General features: G+C 40.3%; 1 protein-coding gene across 8 annotated transcripts in view; it reads right to left on the minus strand.

Annotated features, from left to right (window-relative positions):
- Window positions 1-23962, minus strand: part of Tut4 (terminal uridylyl transferase 4) — a 116067-nt gene extending 92105 nt beyond the window's left edge. For 6 of the 8 annotated variants that reach the window (XM_040756991.1, XM_040756990.1, XM_040756989.1 and 3 more), the window contains exons 1-2: window positions 23878-23962; window positions 2482-3357 (exon numbers count right to left, since the gene is read on the minus strand). In XM_040756991.1, coding sequence (XP_040612925.1) covers window positions 2482-3265 — 784 coding nt within the window. In that variant the 5' untranslated portion in view covers window positions 3266-3357; window positions 23878-23962. Of the gene's footprint in view, window positions 1-2481; window positions 3358-15365; window positions 15429-23877 lie in introns of those variants that run through there. The other 2 variants (XM_040756986.1, XM_040756992.1) reach the window with 2 other exon arrangements.
- Between the last annotated feature and the right edge of the window lie 393 nt (window positions 23963-24355).

Below are 24355 nucleotides of genomic sequence, written 5' to 3' on the forward strand. Positions count from 1 at the left end.
AGAAACCCTGTCTCGAAAATCCAAAAAAAAAAAAAAAAAAAAAAAAAAACAGGGCTCTTCATGGTAGCTTATGCCTATCAGTAAAATATAATTTAAATATATTTTCAACTAGGTCTTTTTATGTAGCCTAGTTAGCCTGAAACTCTCTATGTAAATCAGGTTGGCCTCAAACTAAAGAGATCTTTAGTGCTAGTATTAAAAAGAAATGGCCACCACAGCCAGCCAAAACATTTTAAAAAAAGAAGTGAGTAAAACCTGGATGTGGTGACCATGCCTATAATCCCATTACTAAGGATATGGGAGGCAGCCTGGTCTACAAAGCAAGTTCCAGAGCATCACAGAAAGACATTCTCTTTTAGATAGGTAGGTAGGTAAGTAGGTAAGTAGATAGGTATATGAATACACACACACACACACAACTCAAGATCACAATGAACAAAATAATTTTACAGTAGTAGTTCAAGCATATGTTAACAGTATACATCTTAATCAATCTCCGCTTCCACTTTAACACCTAACAAATAATCTGGTGCATTGAAGCTAAAAAAACATTAAAAAGAAATATAATAGAAAACATTATCATAGAACTATCTTTGATTTCTTAAATGTCTTCATATTTGTTCTGTCATAACTCAAAATCCCCTTCATTTTATGCCCTGAAAACTGAAATTTTATCATGCCCTCAAATTTCTGCTCCATCAATATTGAATCTCATTCATAATCAGCCCACATTTAATAAGGTAGTCACCCAATCTGAAGGTCAAATAACAAAATTAAACTATGTACATTCTCAAGTTTTTGCCACTGAAAATCCACTTTGTAACACATTAAATAGGAAGCTTTCTTGAGACGTGGAGTTGGATTTCATTTTGGTTTTCAACTGTAAACACATTACTGGACCACAAATAAGAGCCCAATAGATACCTATTTATTAAATAAATAAGAATACAGTCCCAATATCATTTTTTAAGACTGGGGAGCTAGGGCAGATCTCTGTGAGTTTGAGGCCAGCATGGTCTACAAGAACTAGTTCCAGGACAACCTCCAAAGTCACAGAGAAACCCTGTCTCGAGACAAAAAAAAAAAAAAAAAAGACTGGGAGCTAGGTATAGTGGTAAATTCATGTAACCCTAGCACTTCTGAGACTGTCTAAAATAGGAGGATTAAGAGTTCACCGTGGCCTTTAATCCCAGCACTCAGGAGGCAGAGACAGGCAGATCTCTGTGAGTTTGAGACCAGCCTGGTCTACAAGAGCTAGTTCCAGGACAGCCTCCAAAGCAATACAGAGAAATCCTGTCTCAAAAAACCAAAAAAAATTTTTTTAATTAATTAAAAATAAATAGATATAGATAGATAGATAGATAGATAGATAGATAGATAGATAGTTCAAGGTGAAGGGCTGGAGAGCACTGGCTGCTCCTCCAGAGGACCCAGGTTCAATTCCCAGCACCCACAAGGCAGCTCACAACTGTCTGTAACACCTGTTTCAGGGTATCCAATACCCTCACACAAACATACATGCAGGCAAAACACCAAATATACATACAATACAAATAAATAATTTAAAAGGAAAAACGGAGTTCAAGGTGATGGCTAGAGGGATGGCTCAGCAGTTAAGAGCACATAATGCTCTTCCAGAGGAACCAGGTTCAAGTCCCAGCACCCATATCAAGTGAGTCAAAACTAACTGTAACTATAGCTCCAGGAGATCCAAGACCATTGGCCTCTGAACAAAGACACAAACACACATACTCCTTCACACATATATGCACATAATTAAAAATAATTTCAAGGAGTTACAGCACATGCCTTTAATCCCAGCACTCAGGAGACAGAGGCAGGTAGATCTCTGTGAGTTCAAGGCCAGCCTAGTCTATATAATGAGTTCCATGACAACCAGGACTGCAGAGAGACCCTGTTTAATAACAAAACAAAAATAGTAATAATAATTTTTTTAATTATGAAACAAGAGTTCTAGACCATTTTGAGTTATAAGACCATCTTAAAAAACCTAAATAAGTGTACAAGGCCAAAAGTGTAGCCCAGTGATAGAATACTTGTTCTTGACCAGCATACACAAGGATAAGACAGATCCCTACTATCACATGTATGTACATTCACAAACACCCACTGAACTCATGTGTGCAGTCTCTTGCCACAAAAAAAATTAAAGGTTTTTTTTTTTTTTTTTTTTGGTTTTTCGAGACAGGGTTTCTCTGTGGCTTTGGAGGCTGTCCTGGAACTCACTTTGTAGACCAGGCTGGCCTCGAACTCACAGAAATCCGCCTACCTCTGCCTCCCGAGTGCTGGGATTAAAGGCGTGCGCCACCAACGCCCGGCAAAATTAAAGGTTTTGTTATCTCTTTGTTTTCAACTTTTTGAAATTAAAGTAGCTAAACCAGAAATAACCTACAGAACATGAATAGGAAAATCCTGCCCAAAAGGTAACTTGTAGAAAACACCATGTATATTTATACTTACTCAAATCATCTGATGTATCGTCAATTCCTGAAGCACTGTCATCAGAGTCACCAATATTATCTGTTCGCGTCTGTTGCCTCTGAGATGGTGATAAGTTTTCCAGAGTTGATTTTTCTCCCTGTAGAGCTTCACTGTTCCTTTTGTCCACAGAAACAACATAGTTTATAAGTTTTTTCCCAGTCTGTTGTGATTCTGTCTGCTTCATGTTTTCTTTCAGCAGTAAACTGGGTTCATTTTCTGGTTCTAGAGGTGAGCTGGGTGCCTTTTGTAATTTCATCTGAGAAGTAGATATATTTTCTTCTTTCTTCTGTGAATTAAGTGCTTTTTCTGTTGTTGCTGCTGTTGCTGTACAGGTTGCTTTTTCTGCCTTTACTGGTAAATTAGTTGACTTTGTTAATTTTTCTGCTTTTGCCTGTAAACTAGGTGCTTTTTCTACTTTTGTCTGTAAAGATCCCTTCTGGGCTTTCATGGGTGAATTTGGTATCTTTTTTACTTTGCAATGACTTTGATCTCGAAGTACTAACCCCAAATCTTTAGGGCCTGGAATACTGGCAGCATTTACTTTACATGATTTAACTTCTGTTTTTTCTATACAAATATCATTTTGCTTGGTTTTTTTATTACTATTTCTATTCAGAGAGCTGATTCCAATTTCTGTCATGGACTTATCATTTCTAGGCTTCAAGGTTTGATTAGTTATAATTTTAACTGCTTTACTTTCTTCACAAATAATATTCTTCTTTGGTTCATGATTTTCGCTTTTAGAAGTCTTGGGCTCTTCCATTATTTGAAAATCTGGTTCTTTTCAATTGTGATACTGTAAAATGGCAGATCTCAGGTATATGAACTGCTCCAAATCTAATTTAGGCAAGCAAACTATAGGATTTAAAAATAAAAACAAAAATCTGTTATTTAAAAACCAAAAACATTTTTAGTCATTAGTCAATTTAAAAAACTTTAAAATTTGTTCTCAAAACTGAAGAAAAATTCTTCAGAAAGCTGTATGAAAGAGCTTAAATCCTCATTTATCAAGAGGCAGGCAGATCTCTGTGAGTTCCAGGCCAGCCTAGTCTACCTAACTAGTTCAAAGCTACTCAAGACTACAAAGTGAGACTGTCTCAAAAAACAAGACACCCAGAAAAACAAACAAAAATCAGACTTTTTACAAAGTTGCTTTCAATTGCCTAATGAGAATTTCCACTAAAAAATAAGTAAATATTTCCATAAAAATAAAACCTGGCCAGGCAGTTTACAAAGCAAGCTCCAGGATAGCCTAGGCTACACAGAGAAACCCTGTCTCGAAACACCAAAGGGAAGGAAGTGGGAAAAGAGTGGAGGAGAGAGGGGAGGGAAGGAGGGAAGGAGAGAGGGAGGTAAGGAGGGAGGGAGGGAGGTAAGGAGGGAGGAGGGAGGGAGGGAGGGACCTGAAATATGCCTCCATCATCATAAGGAATTGGAGAACTGAAGAGCAGAATTTCAATCTCTGTGCACAATAAAGAAAGTTACAGAATCCTCAGCTTTATAAAAGTCTAGCACCCACAAGATTTTATCCTGAAACACCTGTTTATAACACAATCTACTCATACTCAATTCTCTAAACATGAGAATCACCCCTTAAGTAAAAATTATAAAAGAATTCAAGTAAACTTTAAATTCTGTTATCATGTATTTCCTAAAACCCAAATAATGAACACTACAAAGTACAAGTTCTGCTTAAAACTATGGACTTTGGTGTAGTATCAGTTATAATAAATCTATCACTCTAGTGCCAAGTGTTGATGATGGGGGTAGGCTATAAACATGTGAGGACAAGGAATATATGGGAATGGTTTTCTGCTCAATTTTGCTGTGAACCCAAAGAAAGTGACAGTAAAAAAGAACACTGAAAACAATCAGAACCCATTTTTCTCTAAAAACTAGAGAAAGAACAAGTATACTGATGAAGAAACATTAAATTTAGAAGACTATACCTATACACATGGTTAAAAATGTTGCACTCTGTCATAGAATTTGTATATTAGAAATTCCTTACATATTACATCTTATAGAAATTTTTTTTAACTCTTTACCTTGCCCAATGTGCCTTAAATAGATCCACGCCTCTTGGCAAAGATTAATATGTGAATAAAAACTAGAGTCTTCTACCAACAAAGGCAAATTCCAGGGAATTTATTATGTATTATTATCTTTGACTTTTACTAGGTAATATTACTAAACTATAAATCAGAGCAAGCAAATCTAATTACATAAGTATTCATCATAAAACACAAAAGTATTACCTAAAAAAAAATTCCCAGAACCGATCACCTATAATTCCAGTGCCGGAGGATCCAAAAGCTCTGGCCTCTATAGGCACCAGTACTCACATACCCACCCACACATATAAAATTTAAGTTGCCTAAATAAATGGCTCTTGCTAAAATATTACAAAAACTGACATGTCTTATTTTAAAAAGTAAAATGAGCCAATGAGATGGCTCAGCTGATAAAGGGGTTTGCTGCAAAATCCAACAACCTGAGTTCAGTCCCTAGTGCTCACACAGTGGAAGATATACTCTCTGCCCTCCACATGCACATGCATGCCACCACACACACAAAGACACACACACACAGAAAGACACACACACACACAAGATAAATGTAAAAAAAGAAAAATAGGCTTTATCTTTTAAAGTTTTATTTTACCTCATATAGTAACCAAAATGTTCTTAAATTTTCTAGTGGTGTGCTATTAGTCATTAATAATTTGCAGACGGCATCTTACTGATATGAACGGAAATTTCCAGAAATTTCTGGATTCTACAAGACACACTGAATTAGAACGTTCATGACTAAAGAAAGCCAAATATCTAGAACTATTTTAATTCCCTTAATAGCTACCTGTTGCCCAGCTCTGTGTTTGACCTAACAGTTTTATGACTATCAGAATGTACAAAGAGATCCCAAGTTTCTACCACCAATAGGCTAAAATATCATCAGATAACATCTGATGTCTACAGCAGAGGTTTCCCTGCTCTACGGTAATCCAACAAAAAGGTGCCTTAGTTTGTGACTTTCTTTGTTCTGTTAAGTAACACATGCAAAATAAATATATGCGTAAATCTCATTTATCTGTTACTACACTGGAAAATGGTATTAAGAAATCTAAATCTAGCCGGGCGTTGGTGGCGCACGCCTTTAATCCCAGCACTCGGGAGGCAGAGGCAGGCGGATCTCTGTGAGTTCGAGGCCAACGTGGTCTACAAAGTGAGTTCTAGGACAGCCTCCAAAGCTACAGAGAAACCCTGTCTCGAAAAACCAAAAAAAAAAAAAAAAAAAAAAAAGAAATCTAAATCTAGCCAGGCGGTGGTGGCGCACACCTTTAATCCCAGCACATGGGAGGCAGAGACAGGCAGATCTCTGTGAGTTGGAGACTAGCCTGGTCTACAAGAACTAGTTCCAGGACAGACTCCAAAAAAGACACAGAGAAACCCTGTCTTGAAAAAAACCAAGGAAGGAAGGAGGGAGGAAACCTAAATCTGTGTTCTTGGGCCATAGTCACATTTGACTCCAGAATAAATTATCACATTCCTTTTGAGGTGAAAGCTAGTTTTTGTACATTGACAAGAGCCATGAATAAAGACTTTATATAATATTAGAGCACAATTTTGTTGGTTAACTTCATTGGGGGAAAAATGCTGAGGGAGAGGAACTATGGAGACAGTTCAGTGAGTAAATGCCTAAAAGGAAATCCCTGAAGACCAGAGTTCAGACCCCTAGAACCCATGACAATGTTAGAGATACAGGAACCAACCTGTAGTCCCAGCCCTTGGAAGGTAGAGACAAAGCAGATGCTAGAGCAACCTGGCTAAATAGACTAGGCATATTAGTGAGCTTCAGACACATCAAGAAATCCTGCCTTAACTGGGCAGTGGTGGCGCACATCTTTAATCCCAGCTGTAACTCCAACTGCATGCATGGGCACAGGATTATATAGACACATACACATAAATAAAACCTTTAAAAATATTATCAAAGACTTTATAATCACTGATGTAAGTATTATGCCCAAGTTGCAAAGTCCCCAGAGACCACCATGAAAACAGACCCACTAAACTGCAAAAGCAAGGTTTAATGATTGTTCATTCACCCATGACAGGGACCCCATCTAGCAAGCTGAGGCAGCAGCCTCCAGAGAGAGTGAAGTTCCCTGTCTACTGCTATGTTTTATAGACAAAAGTTACAGGATTACATCAGTAGGTACGGGTTGGTTTCTGATTGGATGACATCTGGGAACAATTAGGAGAATTTCTCAAAGTCATTATTTTTGGCATAAAATACCTGTGTAACAATTATTTTCATTGGTCAGTGCTGAGAGGGAACATTCTGTGGTTTCTATGGCACTGTCTTGTTACTTGCAGGTGGCCTGTTGTACCTGGAGACAACAGGGGAGGTTTTGGTCTCCCCTGGAGTTTCTTTTGTGGCCAAACAGTTCCCAGGAACCAAGCATCTAGGAAGCTGAGGGAGGGAAGGTTTGGAGTTTCTTTGTATTCAGTTTTGGCCCTAGGCTCCGGGAGGCTAGGATCTGGAGTTTCCTTATCTCAGAGGCCTACGTAACTGGTCATGGCTATTAAAGCAGGGGGCTGAGTGAGGGTCTGGTCCCTTTACTTCTAAATTATTAGAAGTGAAGCCCCTTGAGTTTAGTTTACCCCTTTCAGTAAGAATTGCAATGAATCATATTTTTTTCAGTTATAGGCACTGAATTTAGGAAGCATCTAGAAATGATAAAGTCTCCTTATCCTCTTGCCTCACCTAAATGCTGAGATTATAGGTGCAAACCCACCACACCTACCCATCTACCTACCTATCTTCCCTCCTTCCTTCTTGCCTGCCTTCCTTCCTTCCTTCCTTTTTGTATTTAAGCCCAGAAGTAGACACCAGATATCTTCCTTATATCTTAAGGCAGGCTTTTTGCTTTTTGTTTTTGTTTTTTCAGGACAGGGTTTCATTGTATAGAGCTAGCTGTCCTGGAACTTGCTCTGTAGACCAGGCAAGACTTGTAACACGAATAAATAAAAGACCCAGAGACTGATAATGAGATTCAAGCTTCAAATTGAGGGTCAGTAAAGCAAAGCAGTAGGCCACTAATTCTTACCTCTACCTCAGGCTAAAAGGGCTGACCACCAGGCTCTTACCAAGCCTCAGACTCTAACCTCTCCTCAGAGGGGCTGGAATGAATGCCTCCCTGAGACCTTGCTTTTGTCTTATATACTTACCTAATGCTGGGATTAAAGGTGTGAGCTATAATTCTCTTTTAGACAAATTCACTGTTGTGCAGATCTCGGTAGCCTTAGACCCACAGAGATCCAGCTACCTCTTAAGCCTGAGTCCTAGGATTAAAGGTGTATACCACCACCTCCTAGCTTCTGGCTGCTGGGGTTAAAGGTGTGTGACACCACTGATTGATTTCTATAGCCTGAAGTTGACTTTGCTTTTCTGAATCTTTAGACAAGCTTTAATAAATCATAAATAATATATCACTACAAACCTCAAACTCAGAGATCTGCCTGCCTCTGCCTCCCTAGTACTCAGATTAAAGATGTGCACTGCCAGGCCTGGCTAAGTATGCCTCTTCTTTATTTTCACCTTAAAACTGTATGTTAATAGCCTGGCATTGGTGGTGCACACATTTAATCCCAGCACTCAGGAGGCAGGGGCAGGCGGATCTCTGTGAGTTTGAGGCTAACCTGGGCTACAGAGCTAGTTCCAGGATAGGTTCCAATGCCACACAGAGAAACCCTGTGGGGGGGGGGGGAACCTGTATGTTAACAAAACACTTTGCTAGATGTAAAAACCATACAACTATTAATTTCTTACTCCCTTTTTTCCAAATCTTCTTTTTTAATAAAACAAATACATCTTTGTTGCGTTTTTTTTGGGGAGGGTCCTTGCTATATAGCCCAGGGTGAAATAAAACTCACTATACAGTCCACACTAATCCCAAACTCCCAATCTTTCTACTACAGTCTCCAAAGTGTACTACCACACATACCCAGCTTAAGCAAATACATTGTTAATTGTTCAAAATGTCAGTAACAGGGAGGTTGAGAGATAGCAGAGTGGCTAAGAGTATCAGCTGCTCTTGGAAAGGAACCCGATCTGGTTCCAAGCACCCACAGAGCAGCCCAAAACCACTTACAATTCCAATTCAAGCATGCACATACCGACATGGAGGCAAATATTCATAAAACAAAATCTAATCTTTTTTGAAAAAAATTAAAACACACGTACATTTAACTACATAGGTAAATGTAAAAGTCATTATTTTTTGGTTTGGTTTTGTACCTGTTGGGTTGATTCCTTTTACATAATTAAAAAGACAAATACTGGGGAAAGGGAGGTGGCTCAGTGGGTAAATGCAATGGCTGCCCAAGATGAGGACCTGACTCCCAATTCTCAGCCTTAATTTAAAAAGCACACCCTCATGGAAAGGGAGGTGCTCAGGAGAGGGGAACAAGATGTGAAGAGACAGCTCAGCCGTAAAGAGCACAGGCTGCTCTTTCAGAAGACCTATGTGCTCCAAATATGCCCCTGAACACACATACACACCAAAACATAAATCATTACGAACCTATGAAGTCTACAGCAGTCCACATGCATAACAGTAGTCTCGTGAGAGTATAGGGTCTATGGCTATATCAACATTTCATCATGGGTGGGGAAGGACCTCTGAGGCCTCAGCCAGCCAAGAGGGACTACTGAGATTTGTGTTTGTTGGGAGTGGAGACAATCTTTTTCTTTAGTTGTACAGCCCCTAAGAAGTTGCCCAAGTACGTATGAATAACCACTCACCCATGCTCATACAAGCCATTCAGTGGATTACTCACAAAAAGTCATGAAAGTGGGGCTGGGATTTGTTGGGGAGAGTTTCAGGAGAAGGGGGGAGAATAAAAGGGTATGGATTCATTATAAAAGTATAAAACGGGGGGGGGGGCTAGAGAGATGGCTCAGCAGTTAAGAGCACTGGCTGCTCTTCCAGAGGACCCGGGTTCAAATCCCAGCACCCACATGGCAGCTCACAATCGTCTATAATGAGATCTGATACCCTCGTCTGGCCTGCAGACATGTGTGCAGATAGAACACTGTATACATCATAAATAAATAAACATAAAAAAAAGGACTGGAAAGATGGCTCAGTGGCTAAGAGCACTTTCTGCTTTAAAAAAAAGCATAAAACGGTAGAATAATTCTTAAAAGGCTAAATATAAACTAGTGGCAGCACAGACACCTTGGTTTATGTTAAGTATACTTGGGTGTTTATGAAACAAGAAAACTGCTTAAGGACACATCACATCCCTGTCACTATGAAACACTTGAAGGAAATAAGAGGTATATAAGTAGGGTGTTCATACAAATGAAACTGTGCTGACATTACACAAACTGGTTTGCAATAAATTTAAGAGTGTTAAATGTTACTGCCAGGGTAATTACTGACAAAGAAGAAAAAAAATATTAATTTTTTTTTAAAAACCATGCCCAGGCACAGTAACTCACACCCTTAGTCCTAACACTCCAGAGGCAGGCAAAGCTCTGAGTTCACACCAGCCTGGTCTACCTACATAGTAAGTTCCAGGCCAGCAGGACTATAAAGTAGGACTCTATCTCAAAAAAAGGGAAAACAAAACAAAAACCAACCAACATTCATAAATAATCAACTAAGACTGGGGATGTAACGCAATATTAAAACATTTGCCTTGTATGCACAAGAAAAGAAATAGCTAACTGGCATACATTAAACCACCCTGACTATTAATTATTTAAAATGTAAATAAACTTTCTAATTAAAGGAAAGAGATTGATTGTGGTAATATTTTATGATCTAACAAATAAAGCTTGCCTGAAAATCAGAGTACAAAGCTAGCTACACTAGTTAGCCATAGAGGCCAGGCAGTGGGGGTGCACACCTTTAATCCCAACAATCAGGAGACAGAGGCAGATGGATCTGTTAGGTCAAGGCCACCCTGGGCTACACGAAATTGACCCAATCTAAAAGAAACAGAGCTCAAATAAAGGTGATCCCAGCACTTGGAGTGACATGCCTTTAATCCCAGAACTAAGAAGGTGGAGACAGAAAGGGAATATAAAGCGGGAGGAGACAGGAGCTCAGGGCAGTCGAGCAGCAGTTAATCTGAAGCACTCTGAGGCTGCAGTCTGAGGAGGCAGTCTGAGGACAGGCTGGCCCCTTTGTTCTAAGCATTGGTAGAGGTAAGAGTGGCTGGTAGCTGCTTTGCTTCTCTGATCTTTCAGCTTACACACACACACACACACACACACACACACACACACACACACACACACCATTGCTGACTCTAAGAACAATTAGAATTAGTGCAACAATGGATAAATCAACTAAAAGACTATATGACCCATCATCAGCCTGTAAGACTCACTTCAGATATAAAAAAGTAAAACAGCAAAACATAGATGGAGAAATTAGTTCACACCAACAGTAATCAAGAGAAAATTGGACTGTTTATATTATCAAATAAAATACACTAAATCAAAAAGGTTACTAAAAGGGCATAACATGCAAGGTCCAATCCAATAAAGCAAGCAACAAATTAAAACACATGCATCTAACAAATAAGCCTTAAAAAAAAAAATCAAAAGTAAAGAGAACTGAAAATAGACAATTCTATAGTGATATCTGGAAAGCTCAATATGCCACTTGTTAATAGTGGGTAGGCTAGTTCAACGAGAATAAGAAAACAAAGGATTTGAACAATATTAAATATCAATTAGACCTAACAGATGTTTCCAGAAAATATTACCCAACAGCAGAATATAGACATTCCATCTACAATGGATAGATTGAAAAAAATAAATACCTTTGTTGCAGTAAGGTAGGAGTGGAGGTACAAGAACGTCCAAGGAATGTCATTAGACATGTTGTGCTAAAAATGGTGACATACGGCTCTTTCAATAATCAGCCATGGAAGGGGAAGAGGCCTACTGGGCCTATCTCCTCTACTGTTGAACTACAGGCTAAAATACAGTTCTGGGAGGAGGGAATAATCCTCTCCAGTTGTGTGCCCACGGCAGAGCTCCAATGGATACCTACAAATCCATGGTCACACAAAGTGGTTAAAGTCAGTGAGTCCCAAAACAAAATATCCACAAGAAAAAATAAGGTTTATATTCTAGCAGCTTCAAAGGTATTTATTCCTATTTTTTAAACAACAGGCTCTATATTTTCATTTTGTATTGGGCCCTGAAAATTACATAGCATTTACTTTCAGGCAAACAGACATAAATAAATATGGAATAAATTATAAAAATATTATTTGTGAGCCGGGCGTTGGTGGCGCACGCCTTTAATCCCAGCACTCGGGAGGCAGAGACAGGCGGATCTTTGTGAGTTCCAGACCAGCCTGGTCTATAAGAGCTAGTTCCAGGACAGCCTCCAAAGCCACAGAGGAACCCTGTCTTGAAAAACCAAAAAAAAAAAAAAAAGTATGCCCTTAAGGGTGACAATGAGACTATTAAATTTCCTGGCTATAAAACAGTTTTGCTAGGCAATGAATCTCTGTGAGTTTGAGGCTAGCCTGGTCTACAAAGTGGATTTCAGGACAGCCAGAGCTGTCTTAGAGGGAAACCCTCCTGTCCATGATGTGCTACCTCTCCAGATACCCAAAAGCAGTAAGGTTAATTAGAATAAAACCTCCAAAATTGTGCACCAAAATAAACTTTTCCACTCTGTAAGTAGATTGTCTTGGGTTTTGGTTTGGTTATTTGGGGGTTTTGTTTGTTTTAGTTTCTCGAGACAGGGTTTCTCTGTGTAATTGCCTTGGCTGTCCTAAACTCACTCGTGTAGACAATGCTGGCCACAAACTCTCAGAGATCAGCCAGACTCTGCCTCACAAGAGCTGGGATTAAAGGTGTATGCCACCACTGCCCAGTGGTTGTTTTTACCATAATGGAAAATAACACAGAAAAATTACTTCAAAACGTGATGAGCTGGATACCTCCCAAGTAATTGGGACGTGGGGGCAGAAGAATGGGACATTCAAGGCCAGCCTCAACAACACTGCAAATCTGAGGCCAGGCTAGGTTCCCTAAGACCTTGATTTGCTGCTCTACCTGAAATAATGTCTTTGGAATGGGTTTGCAGAAGGAGTTGGGGAAAGTTTGAAGGAAAGCTAGATAAAGCCAGAATGCCAAAGGAGTCAATAATTCACAGGCCATTTTAATGGGGAGTTCAAAAGACTAGAATGCTGATAGGAATGTAGGCCAGTAAAAGTGATGCCAGTAAGGTTTCAGATGGAAGTGACTGTGTTGACAATTGAATTATAGGCTATCCTTGTTAAAAAGTGGCAATGAAGATAGCTGGCTTTTATTTAAGTTCTCTTAAAAATGACAGATTAAGTTTACCTAGAGAGAAATTTCAAGGTAGCAAAGCACTCAGACAGTGGCCCGTGCATTATTGGCTGCGTTTAACCAAATTTTACAGTGAAGAGTGAGAACAAAGAGAAACAGAGCAGAATGATTTGGGAAACTTGAGTTTGGAAGAGAAGGGGAAATAAAGGTGAAACCATTAAAGGTACAATTGTTAAAGAGATTAGAATCTGTAAAACTTCCATAGGAGCCGGGCGTTGGTGGCTCACGCCTTTAATCCCAGCACTCGGGCAGAGGCAGGCGGATCTCTGTGAGTTCGAGACCAGCCTGGACTACCAAGCGAGTTCCAGGACAGCCTCCAAAGCCACAGAGGAACCCTGTCTCGAAAAACCAAAAAAAACAAAAAAACAAAAAAAAAACTTCCATAGGAAATGGCTTAAAGGGGAAAGATTTATTTTGATAGTTTCGGAGATTTCAGGCTACAGTCATTTTGGTTCTATTACTGTAGGCTGAGATGAAGCATGTTGTAGAACTGAGGAGACAAGCAGAAAAGGGCAGAAGGAAGCTAAGGCCAAACACACCTTTCAAGACATGTTCCAAATGACCTACTTCCTCTAATCATGCCCCATCTCCCAGCTAACAATTTAGCATCAATTCAACAATAAATTAACCCACTAATGAAACTAGGCCCCTGATGATCCAAACAACCTTCACCACCAGCTAGGAAACAGGCCTTCAATAACACAAGTCTTTTGCAAGTTTTGGGGATTATGGAGGTTGCCACTGAGATTTAAAAGTAAAGTCTAAAAGACCAGGCAATGTATGGCAGGCTTAGAGTCACTATAAGCGGCACCTGACAGGACAATCGTGGAGCAGCAATGGAAACCCAAAAAGTTAAAGAGATGCCAAGACACACAAACTGCCTGCCAACTGAAGCTACAGACAGTACTGACAGCCAACCTAAGAAAGCTGCCACGTGTGGACTACAACCAGCAAGGCTGTAGGCAAGAATGAATGGCCCAAACCATTGGAAACCCTGAACTTTACAATGCCTAGGATGCCACACACGAAGCAGTAATGGTTACCCTACTATTTTTGGTCCTAAATCCTCATTGCTATTTTCCTTTTCTACCCTTTTGGAATGGGGCTATTTAATGGGGCCATTGTGTCTTGGAAGTTTGTAACTTATTTTTTTTACGAATATTCACAGATAAGTTTGCCTTGAATCTCAAGGGATTTTGGACTTTTCCTTTTCTGTAATGCTGGAAGGCAAATCCAGGGCCTTGAACAAGTTAAGCAAGTGCCCTAACCCTAAGTTACATCTCCAGACCTGAAACTGGATGTTTTCAGAAATATTTTTTTCTTGTCAGGCAGTGGTAGTACATGCCTTCAATCCCAGAACTAACGAGGCAGAGACAGGTGGATCTCTGAGTTTGAGGCCAGCCTGAGTTTCAGTACAGCCAGGGCTACACAGAGAAAGCCTGTCTGAAGGGGGAAAAAAAAATCCTAGATTTATTTATTTTTATTTTATGTGTATGAGCGTTTGCCTGTATATATGTATGTGTACCACATGCATGCCTGGTGCGACATGAAGACAGAAGAGGGCATCAGGTCCCCTGGAACAGAAGTTAACAAACCACAGAGTCACCATGTCAGTGATGACAACTAAACCAAAGTCCTCTGCAAGAAAAGTAAATGCTTTTAACTGCTGAGCCATCTCTCTAGCTCCTCAGACTTGGATTTTTAATGACTTAGGACTTGAGGGATTTGAGAAAAAGGACATTTCACATTTTGAAATGGATATAAGCCTTTCTTGTTTGTTTTCCAAGACAGGGTTTTCTCTATGTAGCCCTGGCTGTCCTAGACTAGCTCTGTAGACCAGGCTGTCCTCGAACTCAGAAACCCACCTGCCTCTGCCTCCCAAGTGCTGGTACTAAAGGCATGTACCACCATGCCTGGAGAACAGAAATCTTTCTAACCCTGGGAATACAACGCTACAGTTTAAACTTCCTCTAAAGGCCTGTTAAAGACTTGTAACTTCCTAGCTTAATGCTATTGGAAAGTAGTAGAAACAATTTTAAGAGGCAGGACCTAATGAGAAAGAAGTCTTCTAATCACTGATGATATGGTTCTTAAAGAAAAGGTAACATACCAGCATCTTCCTTCTCACACTATGAAGTTTTACAGCATACTGTTGATATGGTATGCTGTCTCTCCATAGGGTCAGATCAAGACTGAAACTCTAAAGCTGTTAGCTAAAATATTTCTTCTTCTTCTAAATCAATTATCTCAGGTATTTGTTCCAATACAGAGAAACGAATTAACACTATACAAATCTAGCAATTTCACTCCTGGGTCTATACCCAAAAGAACCAAAAGCAAAGAAAGATCTCAAGAAGATACATCTGTATTCCCATGTAGCATTATTCACAACAGTTAAAACATGAAAGCAACACAAGTACCTACAAAGAGATGAATAGATAAGGAAAACAGGCAGTAATGGCACATACCTTTAATCACAGCACTCAGGAGACAGAGACAAGCAGGTTTCTTCTATGAGTCTGAGGCCTAGACTGGTCTACAGAGAAAGTTCCAGGACAGCCAGGACTACACAGAGAAGCCCTGTTTGGAAAAAAAAAAAGAAAAGAAAGAAAAGGAAAACGTGTAAAACCACCTGTGTAATGGTATATAATTCAGCCTTAAAGGATGAGGCAAGCAAGATATAGCTCAGCAGGTAAAGCTTGCCACCAAGCCTGAAGATCTTGAGTTCAATCCTTAGGACTCACATGGTGGAAGGTGAGAACAGACTCCTACAAGTTGTCCTCTGACCTCTACATACCAGGTATGTACAGGACCCACACTCATATACAACACTAAATAAACATAAAAACAAGGGCTGGAGAGATGGCTCAGTGGCTAAAAGCACTCACACCCCACAACCACATCAGGCAGTTTACAACTGTCTGTAATCCCACCTCCATGGGATCTGGCTTCCAAAACCACCTGACACCTAAACAACAAAAATAATAAAATAAAATAAAAGCATTAAAAACAAGGAAATCCTGCACTATCCTATAATGTGGTTCACTTTTTTTAAAGATTTATTTACTATATATATATATATGTACATATATATACATGTATATATATGTATATATATATATATATTCTTTCTGCACGTATCTCTGCAGGCCAGAAAGGGGGCACCAGATCTCATTACAGATGGTTGTGAGCCACCATGTGGTTGCTGAGAATTGAACTCAGGACCTCTGGAAGACCAACTAGTGTTCTTAACCACTGAGTCATCTCTCCAGCCCCATGTGGATTCATTTTGACCATTTTGTGCTAGGTAAGATAGCCAGTCACAAACATACATACACTTTAGGATTCCACACCTATGGAGTAGTAAAAAAGAACAAAAAACGGTGGTAAGAAAGAGAAGGGGGGAAATGAAGCAATTTTCTTGCTTTGTGGGTTTGGGATTTTTTTGGGGGGGTTGGTTGGTGTTGTTGTTTTATGAGACAAGATTTTTCTTTTTTGGTTTTTCGAGACAGGGTTTCTCTGTGGCTTTGGAGGCTGTCCTGGAACTCGCTCTGTAGACCAGGCTGGCCTCGAACTCACAGAGATCCGCCTGCCTCTGCCTCCCGAGTGCTGGGATTAAAGGCGTGCGCCACCAACGCCCGGCTGAGACAAGATTTTTCTATGTAGCCTTGGTTGTCCTGGAACTAGCTCTGTAGACAAGGCTGACCTCAAACTCAAAGATCTACCTGCCTCTGCCTCCTGGGTGCTGAAATTAAAGGAGTGAGCTACCACTGCCCAGTTATAGTAATTTTCTAATGAGAATAGAGTTTCCCATTTTATAGAATGAAAAATATTCCAGAGCTGTGATGACTGTACCATACTACTAATGACTAACATACCATAAACTATTAACTAACTCAGGTCACCCACAACTACACAGCATGTTTAAGCCAGCCAGGACTAAATGAGATCCTGTATTTTAAAAAAAAATAATAATAATAATTTTACAAAGAACTCAAATTTTATGACTGTTTTATTACCATCTCAAAATTTTTACATTGTACAGTTTACCCCATTTTTAAAGAAAATAAAGACTGTAAAATTACATACCTAAAAAAAAAGAATTTACCATCCAGATTATATAAAGAACACTTGAAGCTAGACAGATGACTCAGCTGTTAATAAGACCCTTGCTATTCTTACAAAGGGCCTAGGTTCAGTTCCCAGAACCCACGTAGTGGTTCATAACCAACTGGAACTCTAGCTCCAGGGAATCCAATGCATCCTTCTGGTCTCTACAGGCTCCTACATGCCACCATAAAGTCTGTAACTGGAGCTGGAGAAATAGATGGCTTAGCTGTTAAAAGCACTTGCATTCCTTCCAGAGGATCTAAATTCAGTTCCCATCACCAATGTATGGAAATGTCAACTCTAAGGGAATCCAAAGCCCTTTTCTGGATAGGCAAACAAGAGAACATGCATGCATGCATACATGCATGCATACATACATACATACATACATACAGGCACACAAGAACACACACACACAAATAAAATATATCTTTTAAAAAGTGAGTCTATAGTCAGGCATGGCGGTGCACACCTTTAATCCCAGCCCTGGAGGCAGATCTCTGGAAGCAGAGGCAGGTGGGCAGGTGGATCTCTTGTTGAGTTAGGAGCCAGCCTGGGCTACAGAGCAAGTTCCAGAGCAGCAAGGGCTACACAAAGAAACCCTGTCTCAAAAACCAAAGAGAAGAGGACAGAACAGGAGAGGAAGAAGGGGAGGGGAGGGGAGGAGAGAAGAAGAGAAGGGGAGGAAAAGGGAAGGGAGGAAGAGGGAGAGGAGGGAGGGGAGAGAGGGAGTACACTATCAAGTGACAATAAGTATGTGGAAAATCTGAAACCCCACACACATTGCTCCACTCAATATAAGTCTAGCCAATTTGGAAAACAAGCAGTTCCTAATAAAATTGAACATAAATTTATCTAAACATTCAGAAACTTCAAGAGAAACCAAGCCTACATTGATTGGAAAAAAATGGAAACCATCCAAAGGTCCATCAAATGACAAATAGATAAGATACAACTTGGTGCCTTCATAGAATGCAATACTATTTCTACATAAATAGGGATAAGGGAGCTGCCTACATGAAAATGTATGGGCAAACCTTAAAAACATCAAGCTTGGTGGAAGAGGATAGACATATACTGTATAACTGCAGTTATATAAAATGCCAAGAACAGGCAAATCTCCAGACAAAGTTTAGTGGTCACCAAAGGTATAGGAGGCAGAAATAAGAAGTAACTGTTAATGAGTAGAGTTTCTTTCTGGGATATGAAGATATGAGGGAATAAAACTCTTGTAATGGTTACACAACCTTATGACTATACTAAATTGTGTATTACATTACTTGTAAGGGTTTAAAAGATAGAAACAGAGAGAGAGAGAGAGAGAGAGAGAGAGAGAGAGAGAGAGAGAGAGAGAGAGAGAGAGAGAGCATCTTTGACTCCCAAGTGCTGGAATTAAAGGCATGTGCCACCCTCACTCGGCTGAATTGGGTTTATAAAAGGTGAATGTTATGGCACTACAAATATATCAAGAAAAGGGGGGAGAGTGCATTCCACTAGCCATCAGAGAATTTCACATATTGTGTAGAGTACAGGTGAAAAAAAGGAGGAAAAAAACTATATCAATGGTATCACAAAATCAGTTTCAGATGATTTAAATGGTAAAGGTGTTTGCTGTCAAGCCAAAGACTTGAGTTCAGGCCAGGCAGTGGTGGCGCACGCCTTTAATCCCAGCACTCGGGAGGCAGAGGCAGGCGGATCTCTGTGAGTTCGAGGCCAGCCTGGTCTACAGAGTGAGGTCCAGGACAGTCTCCAAAACAATACAGAGAAACCCTGTCTCAAAAAACAAAAAAAAAAACAAAAAAACAAAAAAAAAAAAGACCTGAGTTCAGTCCCTTGGCCCCACATAATAGAAGGAGACCACCAACTTACACACCTCCACACATGCATTATAGCAGGTATACACAATAAACAGTTTTTTACGAACAGTTTGACTCTAAGACCCTTCACAAAATGTGTCCATAGTAACAGGTTGATGGTTCAGCAGGTAAAGGTGCTTGCCTCCAAGTCTGGCAACCTGAGTTTAATGCCCAGAACCCACATAGCAGAAGGCAAGAACTGATTCCCACAAGCTGTCCTTTAACCTGCACTACACACACACTCACTCACTCTCTCTCTCTTTATAAATGAAAGCTAGTCAGGCATGTGGGGGAAGGGGCATATAAAACTATTGGGAAAAAAATGGGGCTGAAATGATAGCTCAGTTCCCAGCATCTATGTCATGTGACTTATAACTGGCTGTAACTTGAGTTCCAGGGAATCTGAAGCCCTCTTGTGGCATCCTCAGGTACCCCCATTTATGTGCACATACACACAGAGATACACACCAATTCAAAATAAAATAAAACTGCTGGGTATGGTAGTACATGCCTTTAATCCCAGCATTCTGGAGGCAGAGGTAAAACGGAAAGGTAGGGAAAGGAAAGAGGAAAGGAAAGGAAAAAGAAAAGGAAAGGGAAGGGGAAAAGAAAGGGAAAAGGAAAGGAGAAAGGAAAAGGAAGGTAAGGGGAAAGGAAAGGGAAGGGAAAGGGAAAAGGAAAGGAAAGGGAAAAGGAAGGGAAAGGGGAAAGGAAAGGGGAAAGGAAAAGGGAAAGGAAATGAAAGAAAAAAGGACAGGAAAGGAAAAAGGACAGGAAAGGGAAGGGAAGGATAGAAAGAAAATAAATCAATCAATTTTTTAGTGTCCATAGTTTGATTACTTGAGTACTATAAATGTATGAATGCCTGTCACTCAATAGTTACTAAGTAGCTAATTTGAATAATCAGAATCACCTAAATTACAATGACTAACATAAAATTCAATTAGGTTTAGCTATTCTATATAATTCATACTTTCTGTACATACAAAAAATTTTGACATTCTATGACTATACAGGATACACTTTACACACTACATCTGACACTCAACATTGTGTACTGGTGAGGCACTCTGGCTCTAGGACAGTCTCAGATCAAATCACAACTCTACTGCAAACTAGATGTAAGCTTTGTGCTTAACTCTTCTATATCTCCTTTCCTCACCTGTTGATGAGAAAAATATAAAAGATTTTTGTGAGGACTAAGTTAATTTTCTAAGATCTTGAGACAGTAATTACATACAAAGTACTATGAATTCTCTTACTCTATATCAAGTACCAACTAACAATTATGAGACTTATGTAATTCATAGAAACCATCATTTGCTTTTTCCTTCAGTGAAAGGAACTAAACTCAGAGCCTTACATATGCTTTACACTAACTTCTCTCTGGTTTCTTAAAATTAGATTTGCGTGTGTGCACGTGTGTACATACATGCATGTGCTACAGCACAAGAATGGAGCTCAGAGGTCAACTTTCAGGAGTTGATTCTCTCCTTGTATCACATGTAACCCAGGGATTATACTCAGCTGTCACAATTAGCAGTAAAGACCTTTACCCACTGAGCCATCCCTCCAGCCTTCTCTAAATTTTTCTACATACAAGATGTTTTGTATAGAATTGGTCTTTGGTCATATTTTTTGGGTGAAAACTAGCTTGTACAGTTTTTCTCTTTCCAGCTAACTAACATTTCCCAATGTCCTAATGAAAAACTTACAGGTCATAGACTCTGTTGAGGAAAAAAAAAAAAAACCACTGGACTAGAAGTCAGAAAACATTTCTAATCATCACAGCTCAAAATATTACCCCACATGGTGATCTCAACTGCAAGATTTAAAGCTTTTTATAGTTTTCATAGGTTTTAGGTAAGTGGAAAAAAAGTCTTAGTCCAGTGCCTACAAAGAGAATAGTCTACTCTCCCCCAATTCACAGAATAATTATGAACATACAATGAGAAATTTTTATATGAAATACTGTTGAAACTATTAATTCAACGGAAAAGTTTGAATTGTTAATATTTGCATTTACATACCTTTTCTGTTTTGTTTTGTTTTGTTTGGAGGATTGAAGAAGCACTTGGGGACATGATGGTTTTTAAACTTCCCTGAATTTGTGATCACCTAGAATTCTAGACCTAATTTATTTAGATATAAGCAAAAAAAAAAAACCCCAAAAAAAACAAAAAAAGTATGTAAGTTATTCTAAGTCCTCTACATTTTTTTAAAATCCATATATGGTACTCTAACTACAAACTACAGTGTCCCTCCCTTTGCCTGCCTTAGATGTTCACAGAATTGTTTAATCTTTTTGTGTGTTTGGAGATTAAACATAGACCTTCATACATAATGAACAAGTGCTTTACCACTAAGCTACATCTGGAACACCATTTTTTTTTTAAGAACTTACATCTAACTAAAGATAACACAACTTTGGGCTGGGTAGTGGTGGCACACAACTTTACTCCCAGCACTCAGGATGCAGAGGCAGGCAGATCTCTGTGAGTACAAGGCCAGCCTGGTCTACAGAGGGAGTGCCTGGATAGGCTCCAAAGCTACACAGAAAAACAAAACAAAAAAGATGACACCAATTTCTTAACATTATTTTATTAATTAAAACATTTGCAATTTTATATGGAAAGGAACATATCTAACGTAATTCTGTTACATCCAAATACTCGATTTTTTTTTTGTTGGTTTCTGTGGATTGGGATTTGTTTTTTAAACTGGATCTCACCCTGGCCAGCCTAGAACTCACTATGTAAACCAGGTTCAAACCCACAGACATCTATCTACCTGCCTCTGCATCCAAGCACGGGGATTAAGTTGTACAACAGCATACACAGCTAAAAATGTTAATAAATTTATTAACATCAATATTTACAGGTTAAGTCTTGAATGTTTTCTCTGACACCAAATCTTTTCATAGTCAATAAATTCAACCACTTTTTTCTATACACAGAACCTGACTTGACTCTATACAGTATACAACATAATCAACACTTATAAGTGTCAAGATTAATTTTGAAGTTAAAAAAATAAAGTTTTCAAGTCAGGTGGTAGTGGCGCACGCCTTTACTCCCAGCACTTGGGAGGCAGAGGCAGGCTGATCTCAGTGTGTTCTAGGCTGGCCTGGTCTACAAAGTGAGTTCCAGGATAGCCAGGACTATTACACAGAGAAACTGTCTCGAAACACACACACACACACACACACACACACACACACACACACACACACACACAAAGTTTTCTAGTTACTTTTACTAAAAAGAACATGCTAAAAGGCAAATAAAAATCATTATTTAAGCATTTTCTTATAAAATAGAAATATTTACAATTGCATTCATAAAATTTCATTTTAAAACCTAAATTTAAAGAGCAAAGTACTGTTCTTACTAAATTAACAAATTTGAAGTACATTTATATGTGTCTGATAATACCTGTTGACTTTCCTTCTATGGTTAGATGCTCACAATACTTAAAATATGACATGTCATTGGCTTCCACTTCCACTTTTAGATTCTTTTAAGGAAGCTTTACTTTTTTTTTCATTTTCTGCACTAGCCAAATGAAACTATGCAAAAAACATTTTATCCAAGAATTTTGGGTAATTTTCTTTTGTTTATAATTTTTTAAAACAAAAAACACTTAAACTTATCTTCCCCAACATATGTGGTTTTTAAGTCCTCTGTATAATTTGTTTATAAAGGCATCACAGAGCACAATGTATCCTAACACAGTATTGCATAGCTTTACAAGTTGTGACTAATCAGTAGTAGCAGGCAATGTGCACGGTATTTCTAGGGGGATACTCATTGGCTCTGAGTAAAGAAAATGTTAATGCATAAAGACATTTTATTTAAACTTTCTCACAATTCAACAATTGGGAATGGCATTTTCTCTAAATTATCAGATCCACTTGGGATTACCCAATTTTATTAGCTAGTAGTTATTCCGTTTAAAACAAACAAGGTATGCGGTTTTAAACGTGTTCCTGCTACGAGAACGAGGAGAGGGAGAGGGTAAGTCTATAGATACAAAAGGTTATATGACCTACTCGAGCTAACTACTAAATGCATACAAACAATACACAATTCAAATTACGTTTCTGGACACTAAGATTACAAAAGACTGCAGACTGAAAATTATTTTAGTATCAAAAAGAAGAGACGTGGTATCCTGAAACTAAGATCTCACACAAGGTACGAGATTCGTCTGATTTAAAGTTTGATATTCTTCTTTAAAAAAATGTTTAACCAACGTTAAAATAACAGTAGTTAATCCCATTCAGGTACTGACTAGAAATCCCGCTGCTTCTTAGAGGTCTAACCACCTCATTCTTTTGTAATCCTGATATCAAAAGGATCAGAAACCACTTGCGGGGGCGTGCGACACACTGGGGAAGTGCTCTCTGTTTACAAATACGAATCTCACAGTTACCCACGTCAAAAGCGCGCATTACCACCATTCGACTAGGGGGCGGCGGACAGACACGGCAGGCGAGCAGGAAACGAAATCCACACGAACCTACCTCTGCTTTCTCCCTACAAGGACAAGCCCAGAAAAGAAAAAAGAAACCGTGTTTTGTTGTGTGTGTGTGTGTGTGTGTGTGTGTGTGTGTTTACATGGTGTATAGACAGCCATACAGGGTGAAAGGAAAGGCACGCATAGCAGAGACACACACTGGATCTAAGAGAAGACTAGACCAATCCCGTTAACTCAGATTCTCCTAACCCGTCTACAACAGGTTTCGGTGGCAGGACGGGCCCCCCAAAACCCTCCTCAGGCGGCCCAGGCCGCCTTCTCTACTTCCCTCCTTCCCTCAGCTTTCCCCTGGGACACTTGAAGCCCTTCCAGCGCAGGAGGAAGATCCAGGCCCCAGGGGGGCGGCGGAGACGCGCTCCCGCGGACCCGACACCTGCGCGGCGCCGCACCTGAAGGGGACCAGCGGGGGCCTCCGGGCTCGGCCGAGCACACCCCCTCGGCAGCCCGCGCAGCGCGGCGGCCCGAAGCTCCGTACCTGCGAGGCCCGCGAGCTACAGGCGCGCGCGACGCCTCCTCATCTCAGAGGCTCCGGCTCCCCCTCCGCCTCCCGCTGCCGCTGCCGCCCCCGCCGCCGCCGCCGCCGTCGCCGCCGCCGCCGCCGCCGCCTCTGGAGGCCAGGACACGACGAGCTCAGGACTCCACCGCCATGTCCGCCGCGCCGCGAACTGCATTGTGGGGGGGAAGGGACGGGGAGGGGGAGGAGGAGGGAGCGAGAGAAAGAGGAGGACCCGCTGAGGGGAGGGGGCCGAGGGAGAGTGGCGCCGGGAAGAGGGGGAGGGGAGTCCGAGACGCTCCCCGGGCTGGGGTCCCCGCGGGGATGGGAGGAGACAGGCTCGGAGGCTTGGGGGCCGAGCCTCCCAGGGCCGGGTTCAGGGGCGCCCTCGCCTCCAGTTCTGGGGGATCCCCCCCAGGCACCCGTCAAACCTCGGCGGGGGAGGGGTAGGCCGGGGGGA

Source organism: Mesocricetus auratus, unplaced genomic scaffold, assembly GCF_017639785.1.
Source record: "Mesocricetus auratus isolate SY011 unplaced genomic scaffold, BCM_Maur_2.0 Super-Scaffold_100014, whole genome shotgun sequence".
Classification (NCBI taxonomy): Eukaryota; Metazoa; Chordata; class Mammalia; order Rodentia; family Cricetidae; genus Mesocricetus; species Mesocricetus auratus.